This window comes from Nerophis lumbriciformis, linkage group LG35, assembly GCF_033978685.3.
Source record: "Nerophis lumbriciformis linkage group LG35, RoL_Nlum_v2.1, whole genome shotgun sequence".
NCBI classification, from domain to species: Eukaryota; Metazoa; Chordata; class Actinopteri; order Syngnathiformes; family Syngnathidae; genus Nerophis; species Nerophis lumbriciformis.
Window position 1 is genome coordinate 6050987 of NC_084582.2, and position 14206 is coordinate 6065192.

Here is a 14206-nt window from a genome sequence, read left to right on the forward strand (position 1 = left end):
CTTTACTTTGCATTTTAATTAACGTGGGAGTATTTTTTGTATTTAGAAATAGTACCAACTTTTTGTTTTTTTTTGTTTTTTTTTTCTCCAACATTTGTGGCACTGGCGTGGCGCCCCCTAATGGACGGCGCCCTTAGCATTAGCTAATAAACCACAGGTGTCATACAGATTGTCCATTAGGTGTCGCACTATCACCGAGTGTGAGGCTTCGAAGCGTCAGACCAATCAGGGAAGAGGTGGGCGTGTCCCACAGTATGACTACAGAAGAAGTTCGCGCCGACCTGCCGCCGCCGCTGTTGCATGTATGAGTGTCCACGTCAATAAATAGCGGATTATGCCGAGTTAAAGTGCGTCTAACTTGTCCAATGATGGCACTCGATGTTCTACCCGTGGAGGATTTCCCGCGTAAAGTGATGCCCGGAGGTGACTCCTGCACGTGCAGCGCCAAGTGCCGGAACCGCAGCAGCAGCAGCAGCAGCAGCGTCTTCTTCCTGGGATTATTCACGCTGTCACTCTCCCTTCACGCCGTCACCCTGCTCTGCTATTTGGACCTGCGCTCCGAGGTCAAAAGGGAACTAATCCACCAGAAGCGGGACTCCATGTTGACACTCGTGGGGAGTGACTTGGCCAGCCCGGCGTCTGCGGTCCTCCCGCCCGGACCCCCGCGGCTCGACCCCGGCAGCAGCAGCAGCAGCAGCAGCCGCGCCACAGATGATCCCGAGGTACATGAAAGCACCGTCGGGGTTTGTTGTGGGATGTTTCCACTACTCACTATTGAATCAACACGTCTCTCATCTACAAACCCCGTTTCCATATGAGTTGGGAAATTGAGTTAGATGTACAGGTAAAAGCCAGTAAATTAGAATATTTTTGAAAAACTTGATTTATTTCAGTAATTGCATTCAAAAGGTGTAACTTGTACATTATATTTATTCATTGCACACAGACTGATGCATTCAAATGTTTATTTCATTTAATTTTGATGATTTGAAGTGGCAACAAATGAAAATCCAAAATTCCGTGTGTCACAAAATTAGAATATTACTTAAGGCTAATACAAAAAAGGGATTTTTTAGAAATGTTGGCCAACTGAAAAGTATGAAAATGAAAAATATGAGCATGTACAATACTCAATACTTGGTTGGAGCTCCTTTTGCCTGAATTACTGCGTTAATGCGGCGTGGCATGGAGTCGATGAGTTTCTGGCACTGCTCAGGTGTTATGAGAGCCCAGGTTGCTCTGATAGTGGCCTTCAACTCTTCTGCGTTTTTGGGTCTGGCATTCTGCATCTTCCTTTTCACAATACCCCACAGATTTTCTATGGGGCTAAGGTCAGGGGAGTTGGCGGGCCAATTTAGAACAGAAATACCATGGTCCGTAAACCAGGCACGGGTAGATTTTGCGCTGTGTGCAGGCGCCAAGTCCTGTTGGAACTTGAAATCTCCATCTCCATAGAGCAGGTCAGCAGCAGGAAGCAGGAAGTGCTCTAAAACTTGCTGGTGGACGGCTGCGTTGACCCTGGATCTCAGGAAACAGAGTGGACCGACACCAGCAGATGACATGGCACCCCAAACCATCACCCAACCATGCAAATTTTGCATTTCCTTTGGAAATCGAGGTCCCAGAGTCTGGAGGAAGACAGGAGAGGCACAGGATCCACGTTGCCTGAAGTCTAGTGTAAAGTTTCCACCATCAGTGATGGTTTGGGGTGCCATGTCATCTGCTGGTGTCGGTCCACTCTGTTTCCTGAGATCCAGGGTCAACGCAGCCGTCTACCAGCAAGTTTTAGAGCACTTCATGCTTCCTGCTGCTGACCTGCTCTATGGAGATGGAGATTTCAAGTTCCAACAGGACTTGGCGCCTGCACACAGCGCAAAATCTACCCGTGCCTGGTTTACGGACCATGGTATTTCTGTTCTAAATTGGCCCGCCAACTCCCCTGACCTTAGCCCTATAGAAAATCTGTGGGGTATTGTGAAAAGGAAGATGCAGAATGCCAGACCCAAAAACGCAGAAGCGTTGAAGGCCACTATCAGAGCAACCTGGGCTCTCATAACACCTGAGCAGTGCCAGAAACTCATCGACTCCATGCCACGCCGCATTAACGCAGTAATTCAGGCAAAAGGAGCTCCAACCAAGTATTGAGTATTGTACATGCTCATATTTTTCATTTTCATACTTTTCAGTTGGCCAACATTTCTAAAAATCCCTTTTTTGTATTAGCCTTAAGTAATATTCTAATTTTGTGACACACGGAATTTTGGATTTTCATTTGTTGCCAGTTCAAATCATCAAAATTAAATGAAATAAACATTTGAATGCATCAGTCTGTGTGCAATGAATAAATATAATGTACAAGTTACACCTTTTGAATGCAATTACTGAAATAAATCAAGTTTTTCAAAATATTCTAATTTACTGGCTTTTACCTGTAAATATAAACGGAATACAATGATTCGCAAATCCTTTTCAACCCATATTCAGTTGAATGCACTACAAAGACAAGATATTTGATGTTCAAACTTCATAAACTTGTATTTTTTTTGCAAATAATAATTAATATAGAATTTCACAGATGTGTATGTTACCCATACCATCACAGATGCTGGCTTTTCAACTTTGCGTCGATAACAGTCTGGATGGTTTCGCTTCCCCTTTGGTCCGGATGACACGATGTGGAATATTTCCAAAAACAATTTGAAATGTGGACTCGGTCAGACCACAGAACACTTTTCCACTTTGCATGAGTCCATCTTAGATGAGCTCAGGCCCAGAGAAGCCGGCGGCGTTTCTGGGTGTTGTTGATAAATGGCTTTCGCTTTGCATAGTAGAGCTTTAACTTGCACTTACAGATGTAGCGACCAACTTTATTTAGTGACAGTGGTTTTCTGAAGTGTTCCTGAGCCCATGTGGTGATATCCTTTAGAGATTGATGTCGGTTTTTGATACAGTGCCGTCTGAGGGATCGAATCATTCAATGTTGGTTTCCGGCCATGCTGCTTACGTGGAGTGATTTCTCCAGATTCTCTGAACCTTTTGATGATATTATGGACCGTAGATGTTGAAATCCCTAAATTTCTTGCAATTGCACTTTGAGAAACGTTGTTCTTAAACTGTTTGACTATTTGCTCACGCAGTTGTGGACAAAGGGGTGTACCTCGCCCCATCCTTTCTTGTGAAAGACCGAGCATTTTTTGGGAAGCTGTTTTTATACCCAATCATGGCACCCACCTGTTCCCAATTAGCCTGCACACCTGTGGGATGTTCCAAATAAGTGTTTGATGAGCATTCCTCAACTTTATCAGTATTTATTGCCACCTTTCCCAACTTCTTTGTCACGTGTTGCTGGCATCAAATTCTAAACATCAATTTACAAACTATAGACCTGTTTCCTTACTTCCACAATTTTCTAAAATCATTGAAAAACTGTTCATAAATAAAAATAGAATACTCGAAGAAAATCAATATGGATACAGAGCTAATGTTTCAACTTCGATGGCTTTAATTGAAATTACAGAAGAAATTACCAATGCTATAGATAATAAAAAATGTGCGGCAGCAGTTTTTATGGATCTAACTAAAGCATTTGACACAATTAATCACAATATTTTAATCAAAAAACTAGAACGATATGGCATCAGAGGGTTAGTCTTAAACTGGATAAGAAGTTATCTAATGAACAGGAAACAATACGTGAAGGTAGGCGAACACACCTCTACAACGCTAAATATATCCTGTGGTGTACCTCAGGGATCAATACTAGGACCTAAATTATTCAATCTATATATAAATGACATTTGTAAAGTTACAAAAGATTTAAAGTTAGTATTATTTGCGGATGATACAACAGCGTTTTGTTCAGGAGAGAACACACAGAAGATACTACAAATAATAACAGAAGAAATGAACAAATTAAAAAGATGGTTTGACAAAAACAGACTATCGTTGAATCTCAGTAAAACTAAAATAATGCTATTTGGTAACAGTAGAAGAGAAAGTCAAACACAAATACAAATAGAGACGGAATAGAAATTGAAAGAGTAAATGAAACCAAATTTCTAGGTATAATGATTGATGATAAATTGAACTGGAAATCTCACGTAAAAAATATACAACATAAAGTAGCAAGAAACACGTCAATAATGAATAAAGCAAAACATGTTCTAGACAAAAAAATCACTTCATATTCTCTACTGCTCACTAGTGTTACCATATCTGAGTTATTGTGCAGAAATATGGGGAAATAATTACAAAAGTACACTTCATTCATTAACGGTGTTACAAAAAAGATCAGTTAGAATAATACATCATGTTGGATATAGAGAACACACAAATCCTTTATTTATTGAATCAAAGATTCTGAAATTCTACGACATAGTGAATTTGCAAACAGCTAAAATTATACACAAAGCAAACTATAACCTGCTACCCAAGAATATACAACAATTCTTCTCAAAAAAAGAGGAGAAATATAATCTTAGGGAGAAATGTAATTTAAAACATTTGTATGCACGTACAACACTTAAGACCTTCAGTATATCAGTATGTGGAATTAAATGATGGAATGGATTAAGCAAAGCAATCAAACAATGTACTAATATGATCCACTTCAAGAAACTCTTCAAACTTAAAGTGTTTACAAAGTACAAAGAAGAAGAACCATGATAAACATTCTGGATTTATTTAACTCATCCATTCTTTCATTCTTTCACTCACAAAATAATCTTACTTATCTCAACATATGAAATGTAACTTACTTCACCAATTGTCATTTATTGACTTATTTTATTGTGATTACTTATGGAGCATATTGTGAATAAATTGAGAACAGGAAGTGAACAAAAGTTTTAGCAACTGTTATGTAAAAGAAAAGGGGTAGGATTAAATAAGCTCTGCTTCTTCCTACTCCTTTTCGAACATGTTGAAAAGAGAAACTGGAGATTGTGATGTATCATGTTGTATACTTGCATGTTCGAAATAAACTCAAACTCAAACTTGCACTTACAGATGTAGCGACCAACTGTATTTAGTGACAGTGGTTTTCTGAAGTGTTCCTGAGTCCATGTGGTGATATCCTTTAGAGATTGAAGTCGGTTTTTGATACAGTGCCGTCTGAGGGATCGAAGGTCACGGTCATTCAATGTTGGTTTCCGGCCATGTCGCTTACGTGGAGTGATTTCTCCAGATTCTCTGAACCTTTTGATGATATTATGGACCGTAGATGTTGAAATCCCTAAATTTCTTGCAATTGCACTTTGAGAAACGTTGTTCTTCAACTGTTTGACTATTTGCTCACGCAGTTGTGGACAAAGGGGTGTACTTCGCCCCATCCTTTCTTGTGAAAGACCGAGCATTTTTTGGAAAGCTGTTTTTATACCCAATCATGGCACCCACCTGTTCCCAATTAGCCTGCACACCTGTGGGATGTTCCAAATAAGTGTTTGATGAGCATTCCTCAACTTTATCAGTATTTATTGCCACCTTTCCCAACTTCTTTGTCACGTGTTGCTGGCATCAAATTCTAAAGTTAATGATTATTTGCCAAAAAAAAAAATGTTTATCAGTTTGAACATCAAATATGTTGTCTTTGTAGCATAATCAACTGAATATGGGTTGAAAATGATTTGCAAATCATTGTATTCCATTTATATTTACATCTAACACAACTTCCCAACTCATATGGAAACGGGGTTTGTAGATTAGATTATATGGCGCTCTCTTAGAAAATGCACACTAGTGTTACAAAGGGTCTTGACACTTGTATTGCTAGAACAGGGGTGCCTTAAGTGGGGCCCGTATTATTATTATTTATTTCACTAACTGCTTCATTGCTATCACTTTTACCATCATATTTGTACATATCCTATTTGCTGATGTTGCTCTATTGTTGTTGTTGTTGTGTTTGTTGTTGTTGTTTTTGTCTCTCTGTCTTATCCCCTTCTTGTCCCCACAATTTCCCCCTCTGTCTTCCTTTTTTTCCCTCTTTCTATCCCCTCCTGCTCCGGCCCGGCTGCACCAAATGATAATATACGTAAATACATTTAATAAAGTCAAATACAAATATAAGGCAACAAGAGAAGTATCCCACACTTCTCTTTTGTAGAGTAAATCTGAACAGCCAATATGGGCATCTACATCAACTACTGTATGTGACTTACCTGAGAAGCTGGACAGGACAAAAAAAAAAAAGAAGTGGGGCCCGGGGGCCAATATCGGCCCGCTTAGTCGTTTCATTTGGCCTGCCCAAAATGTTATACAAAACCCAAAACCAGTGAAGTTGGCACGTTGTGTAAATCGTAAATAAAAACAGAATACAATGATTTGCAAATCCTTTTCAACTTATATTTAATTGAATTGACTGCAAAGGGATCTGAGCCGAGGATGTCGTTGTGGCTTGTGCAGCCCTTTGAGACACTCGTGATTTAGGGCTATATAAGTAAACAGTGATTGATTGATTGATTGATGAAGTGTTGCTATATATTTCTGTCTGCCGGAATAAATAAATAAATTACCGTATTTTTCGGACTATAAGTCGCAGTTTTTTTCATAATTTGGCCGGGCTCCAGTGCGACTTATATATGTTTTTTTTCCTTTTTTATTATGCATTTTTGGCAGGTGCGACTTATACTCCGGTGCGACTTATACTCCGAAAAATACGGTAATTCATTCATTCATTCATTCATTCATGATAGTCATTAGCCACTATGCTTTAAGCTACACTGCACAGTATTCAAATTAACACATGCCTGGAAAAATGTGCGTATAAATCGTATGTATTTCATTGTATCATAAGGGTGTAACGGTACGTGTATTTGAATTGAACCGTTACGGTACGGGGGCTTCGGTTCGGTCCGGAGGTGTACCGAACGAGTTTCCACACAGACATATTAAGTAGCGTAACGCACGTTGTGTAAACGATGCACACTGAGGCACAACACACGGAATGCTAGCAGCTAACGGGCTACGATAGACTGACCATATGTCCTCTTTTGCGGAGCTGTCCCGGCGGAGTTTCTTAAATGCCTCAAATGTCCGGCATTTTGAGTTAGGGTTGCGTGTATTTTCAATGTACGTTCAGGGTTAAGAAGGGGTTAAAAACAAAACAAATTGTGCGCGCGCAGCAGCATTCGTGAGGGAGGGGCAGAGACAGAGAGAGAGAGAGAGTTATGATAGACACGCATGCGTCGCCAGGCTCTGCTTTTTATCCATAGATTTATCAGATTTAATTTTTTATTATCTATAGCAGGGGTGTCAAAAGTGTGCCCCGGAGGCCCACAGCTAATGTTTTAAAGGCCCACGGCACATTCTAAAAAATACTATTAAAATAAACAAAAACAACAAAAGTGAAACAAAAAAGCTTAAAGGTTAAATGTAATTTAGAAAAAGTTGCAATGTTGACTAATAAAACAAAGCTGGTTTTTTTTTCTTTCAAACTGTCATTGCTCAAAACATAATATTGAATCAAAATCAATGTTATTATGAATTATTGACCTATCCAAGGTTCCGATTACTTCACATCAAATATTCCACTGAAAAAAATATTTTTGGTGGGAGATTTTGCAAATTTGGTAAATAAATAACCCAGAAATTTATATTTTGTTGTTTTCTTACTGTACCGAAAATTAACCGAACCGTGACCTCTAAACTAGGGATGTCCCGATCCAGGTTTTTGCACTTCCGATCCGATACCGATATTGTTTTTGCACTTCCGATCCGATACCGATACTGACCGATACCGATACTGACCGATACTGGCCTATCCGAGCATGTATTAAAGTTTAAAGTTATTTAGCCTACTTAGTTGTCAGAATCATGTTGAAAAGGGTTTTAGTACTCTTGATAACAACTAGCCAGCTGAATTAGGGGAGTTTGAATAATACACAATGGTTGGTAACAAGAAACTGACCTGTTTATTCAAGGATAAACACAAAATAGACAAAATTATACATGACAAACAGAAATGGCATCATTGAAACTAGGGCTGGGCGATATGGCCTTTTTTTAATATTGCGATATTTTAAGGCCATATTGCGATACACGATATATATCTTGATATTTTGCCTTAGCCTTGAATGAACACTTGATGCATATAATCACAGCAGTATGATGATTCTATGTGTTTTGATTGATTGATTGAGACTTTTATTAGTAGGTTGCACAGTGAAGTACATATTCCGTACAATTGACCACTAAATGGTAACACCCCAATAAGTTTTTCAACAGATATATACTATCATCATAATACAGTCATCACACAAGATAATCACATTGAATTATTTACATTATTTATAATCCAGGGTGTGGAGGGGGGGCGCCGGATGTAAGTGTCAAAAAGACAGCCAAAAGAGTTTGATATGAGAATAAATCTAAAGTTAAAATATAGGGTAGAAATGCACCCATTTGCAGGAAATGTAGTCTTGATTTTCAAAATTTTCTTTCAAGGCTTGCATGTCTACATTAAAACATTCTTCTTCATACTGCATTAATATATGCTACTTTTAAACTTTCATGCAGAGAAGGAAATCACAACTAAAAAAATCACTAATTTTTTCATACGGTGTTGATGTGGAAATTTTTGCCTCGGCATTTTGATGGTGTGGACGTGTGGCACCGAATGGAGATAAGCGTCTCGACAGACGTCACAATATTTGAACAATGATGACGAAAACTGTTTTCTCTGTCGTGTCCGTGTGTCGAAAATTGTTATGCGCTTATTTTTTTATTTGATTTTGTGCGTGGCATATAATTGCTATGCGCACAGGCGCGCACCTTAGAGGGAACGTAGGTCACACGGCTGCGCTAGCGTCACAGCTAACGTTAGCCATGCTGCTACCTCTATGTATGTGACGTGTGTAAGAAGGTGCGCTTGCTGTCTGTGAGAGGGAGACACAGGAAAAAGTGAGAAGAGCCTGTCGTGTAATGCCAGCAGCTAAAAGCAACTGCGTGAGAATCCACAGACCTGTGGATGTGTTGAAGGTGTGCTGGAAAATGCGGAACGGAATTTAGGGAGCAGCAGAAAAGTGGAATGTATTATTTAAATCGGTGCGTTGGAAAACACGGACCGGTGGTTTTTTTTAAACTGGATCTGGATCGGCATTTTCCCATGCCTTGCCGATACGCATTTTTTGGCAAATATCGGCGGCCGATCCGATCCAAATATCGGATCGGGACATCCCTACTCTAAACCGAGGTACGTACCGAACCGAAATTTTTGTGTACCTTTACACCCCTATTGTATCATTCAAATAATTCTACCCAGGAAGATATTTCACTGCAAATTCAATAAATTCACTTCCCGGTTTGTCATCACGCATTTTCTCTTTGCCATCATTGCTACTGGTAAACATTGAAAGGTCAAAGACTGAGCAATATTAAATCACTGTCTTAAAGCTTTGAAGGCTTATATTATTTCAGTTGTACTCCGAATTGACCCGTAGGTTTCACTGTGCTCCGGCTTTATTATCTGCTCATTCAAATCACATTTAAACACCAGTGTGTTGCTTCCAAACTGATGCTGAAACTCTCCCCAAAGAGAGTCAAGTCAATGTCCTGGAACAGGTGGTCAGAAAACGAAGCAGGTGCAGAGCCCCAGGCTGGATTGACATTCATTGGCAGTGAGATGGTGCAGTTGGGAGTGGAACCAGGCTCACCTCACATGTGTTTTGATGTGAGGTGGCGGATGTTTTAATTTGTCATTGTGTTGTTTGTTGCCTTGGAACACTCTCCCTCCACCACTACCAGCTAGTCTAATTTCGCTGCTTCACAATATACCACCGCCACACACTCTCCTAGTTCCATCAACATGTTGCATTACACACACCAATGGCTCTTTTGTTCATGGTTGTGTAACCTCTTTACTCCGATTCAACATGTCATCGTCACATTCTACTTTAAGGTGTACAATGGCTCGTCACTGGCGTACTGTAGGTCTTTGTACCTTTTGACACTTTTAGGAAAATCTATAATTACCTGAAGTCCAATTATTAGCCCGGTGGGGTACAATAGTGTTGATGACTGAACAACACTATCCATATTTCTGACAGTGCAGGGATATTATTTTTCTGGACTTATAATTAGCTATGGGAAATGGCCGAGGAAAATCCTCTGGTCCTTCTGGTCAAATTATTATTACAATAATTATCTGCCCACATAACCAACGATCATATTTAGGGCTGGGCGATTACCGTATTTTTCGGAGTATAAGTCGCTCCGGAGTATAAGTCGCGCCGGCCGAAAATGCATAATAAAGAAGGAAAAAAACATATATAAGTCGCATTTTTGGGGGAAATGTATTTGATAAAACCCAACACCAAGAATAGACATTTGAAAGGCAAGTTAAAATAAATAAAGAATAGTGAACAACAGGCTGAATAAGTGTACGTTATATGAGGCATAAATAACCAACTGAGAACGTGCCTGGTATGTTAACGTAACATATTACGGTAAGAGTCATTCAAATAACTATAACATATAGAACATGCTATACGTTTACCAAGCAATCTGTCACTCCTAATCGCTAAATCCCATGAAATCTTATACGTCTAGTCTCTTACGTGAATGAGCTAAATAATGTTATTTGATATTTTACGGTAATGTGTAAATAATTTCACACATAAGTCGCTCCTGAGTTTAAGTAGCACCCCCCCAAACTATGAAAAAAACTGCGACTTATAGTCCGAAAAATACGGTATTTGCCCTAAAATACGCATTGAAGCTATAAAGTGTGTTTTATCCGATTAGCCGATTAATTGATTAATCTAACAAACTACCGTATTTTACGGAGTATAAGTCGCACCGGCCGAAAAATGCATAATAAAGAAGGAAAAAAAACATATAAGTCGCACTGGAATATAAGTCGCATTTTTTGGGGGAAATTTATTTGATAAAACCCAACACCAGGAATAGACATTTGAAAGGCAATTAAAAATAAATAAAGAATAGCGAACAACAGGCTGAATAAGTGTACGTTATATGAGGCATAAATAACCAACTGAGAACGTGCCTGGTATGTTAACGTAACATATTATGGTAAGAGTCATTCAAATAACTATAACATATAGAACATGCTATACGTTTACCAAACAATCTGTCACTCCTAATCGCTAAATCCCATGAAATCTTATACGTCTAGTCTCTTACGTGAATGAGCTAAATAATATTATTTGATATTTTACGGTAATGTGTTAATTTCACACATAAGTCGCTCTTGAGTATAAGTCGCACCCCCGGCCAAACTATGAAAAAAACTGCAACTTCTAGTCCGAAAAATACGGTATTTGCCCTAAAATACGCATTGAGGCTATAAAGTGTGTTTTATCCGATTAGCCGATTAATTGATTAATCTAACAAACTACCGTATTTTACGGAGTATAAGTCGCTCCGGAGTATAAGTCGCACCGGCCGAAAATGCATAATAAAGAAGGAAAAAAACATATATAAGTCGCACTGGAGTATAAGTCGCATTTTTTGGGGGAAATTTATTTGATAAAACCCAACACCAAGAATAGACATTTGAAAGGCAATTAAAAATAAATAAAGAATAGTGAACAACAGGCTGAATAAGTGTACGTTATATGAGGCATAAATAACCAACTGAGAACGTGCCTGGTATGTTAACGTAACATATTATGGTAAGAGTCATTCAAATAACTATAACATATAGAACATGCTATACGTTTACCAAACAATCTGTCACTCCTAATCGCTAAATCCCATGAAATCTTATACGTCTGGTCTCTTAAGTGAATGAGATAAATAATATTATTTGATATTTTACGGTAATGTGTTAATAATTTCACACATAAGTCGCTCCTGAGTTTAAGTAGCACCCCCCCAAACTATGAAAAAAACTGCGACTTATAGTCCGAAAAATACGGTATTTGCCCTAAAATACGCATTGAAGCTATAAAGTGTGTTTTATCCGATTAGCCGATTAATTGATTAATCTAACAAACTACCGTATTTTACGGAGTATAAGTCGCTCCGGAGTATAAGTCGCACCGGCCGAAAAATGCATAATAAAGAAGGAAAAAAAAACATATATAAGTCGCACTGGAGAATAAGTCGCATTTTAGGGGGAAATCTATTTGATAAAAGCCAACACCAAGAATAGACATTTGAAAGGCAATTTAAAATAAATAAAGAATAGTGAACAACAGGCTGAATAAGTGTACGTTATATGAGGCATAAATAACCAACTGAGAACGTGCCTGGTATGTTAACGTAACATATTATGGTAAGAGTCATTCAAATAACTATAACATATAGAACATGCTATACGTTTACCAAACAATCTGTCACTCCTAATCGCTAAATCCCATGAAATTTTATACGTCTAGTCTCTTAAATGAATGAGCTAAATAATATTTGATATTTTACGGTAATGTGTTAATAATTTCACACATAAGTCGCTCTTGAGTATAAGTCGCACCCCCGGCCAAACTATGAAAAAAACTGCCACTTATAGTCCGAAAAATACGGTATATGATCGTGATCGATGGTCGTGATTAGTTTAAGTTTGATCAATCAATCCATCAATCAATCAATGTTTACTTATATAGCCTTAAATCACGAGTGTCTCAAAGGGCTGCACAAGCCACAACGACATCCTCGGCTCAGATCCCACATCAGGGCAAGAAAAAAACTCAACCCAATGGGATGACAATGAGAAACCTTGGTGGGGACCGCATATGTGGGGACCCCATATTGTGAGAGTCCAGTCCATAGTGGATCTAAGATAATAGTGAGAGTCCAGTCCATAGTGGATTTAACATAATAGTGAGAGTCCAGTCCATAGTGGATCCAAGATAATAGTGAGAGTCCAGTCCATAGTGGATCTAACATAATAGTGAGAGTCCAGTCCATAGTGGATCTAAGATAATAGTGAGAGTCCAGTCCATAGTGGATTTAACATAATAGTGAGAGTCCAGTCCATAGTGGATCTAACATAATAGTGAGAGTACAGTCCATAGTGGATCTAACATAATAGTGAGAGTCCAGTCCATAGTGGATCTAACATAATAGTGAGAGTACAGTCCATAGTGGATCTAACATAATAGTGAGAGTCCAGTCCATAGTGGATCTAACATAATAGTGAGAGTCCAGTCCATAGTAGGGCCAGTAGGAGATCATCTTGAGCGGAGACAGGTCAGCAGCGCAGAGACGTCCGCAACTGATGAACAGATGAGTGGTCCACCTTGGGTCCCGACTTTGGACAGCTAGCGTCTCAACAGCTGATCACTGTTGTTCACGGTGATCAGCTGTTGGCATATATTTCCTTGATCAAACATGGCTGAAATGTTTGTGAAAAGATACCGCAGTAGTAAACTGTAGGGATGCAACGGTGCTTGGTGTAATCCTGCACGGAACAATCCGCCTCTATTGATGATGGCCATGTGTGTGTGTGTTTATGTACGTGTGTGGGCGACCATCCCTGTCCACCGGGGCGAAAGTCAGGCTCGTCACGACGTAATTAATGTTCAATCAGCGCTGTGCCTCTTCCCCCTCACACAGCTGGAAGTGGAGCCCAGAAGAATGAAATATGGCTAACACTAGCATAGGAATTAAAACAAGATTTACAAGGAGCAGTAACTTCAGGGACAGACTTTAGTCTCACTAACTGCTGCAGCTCACCAGCAATCCTGCCCTCAATGCGAACCCGCAGGCAATCACAGCATGTCGTTGTGACTGAACTACTGTATTGGTCCCAACTGGGAGAATAAACACACAGACAAATTTAATAAGAAAAAAAACTGATTCAACTCATCAGAAACAACATGTACTAAAAAACTCTGCGTGCACTTATTGTTCAAATAATTTTTTAGTTTATAAATTAAAAAAAAATGTCCCTGAAATAACCACTAAATGGGATTTACATACCTGCCAACTTTTGAAATCAGAAAAACCTAGTAGCCAGGGTCCAGGGGCCGCAGGCCCCGGTAGGTCCAGGACAAAGTCCTGGTGGGGGGTTCAGGTTCGCCCCCCGACGCAAAATGATTATTAGCATTCATCCATCCATCCATCCATCTTCTTCCGCTTATCCGAGGTCGGGTCGCGGGGGCAGCAGCCTAAGCAGGGAAGCCCAGACTTCCCTCTCCCCAGCCACTTCGTCCAGCTCTTCCTGTGGGACCCCGAGGCGTTCCCAGGCCAGCCGAGAGACATAGTCTTCCCAACGTGTCCTGGGTCTTCCCCGCGGCCTCCTACCGGT

General features: G+C 39.6%; 1 protein-coding gene across 2 annotated transcripts in view; it reads left to right on the plus strand.

The window, feature by feature from the left end:
* Positions 1 to 275: 275 nt before the first annotated feature.
* Positions 276 to 14206, plus strand: part of eda (ectodysplasin A) — a 62203-nt gene continuing 48272 nt past the window's right edge. For both annotated transcript variants that reach the window (XM_061927945.2, XM_061927946.2), the window contains exon 1: positions 276 to 722. In XM_061927945.2, the coding sequence (XP_061783929.2) occupies positions 366 to 722 (357 nt within the window). In that variant the 5' untranslated portion in view covers positions 276 to 365. The remainder of the gene's footprint in view (positions 723 to 14206) is intronic.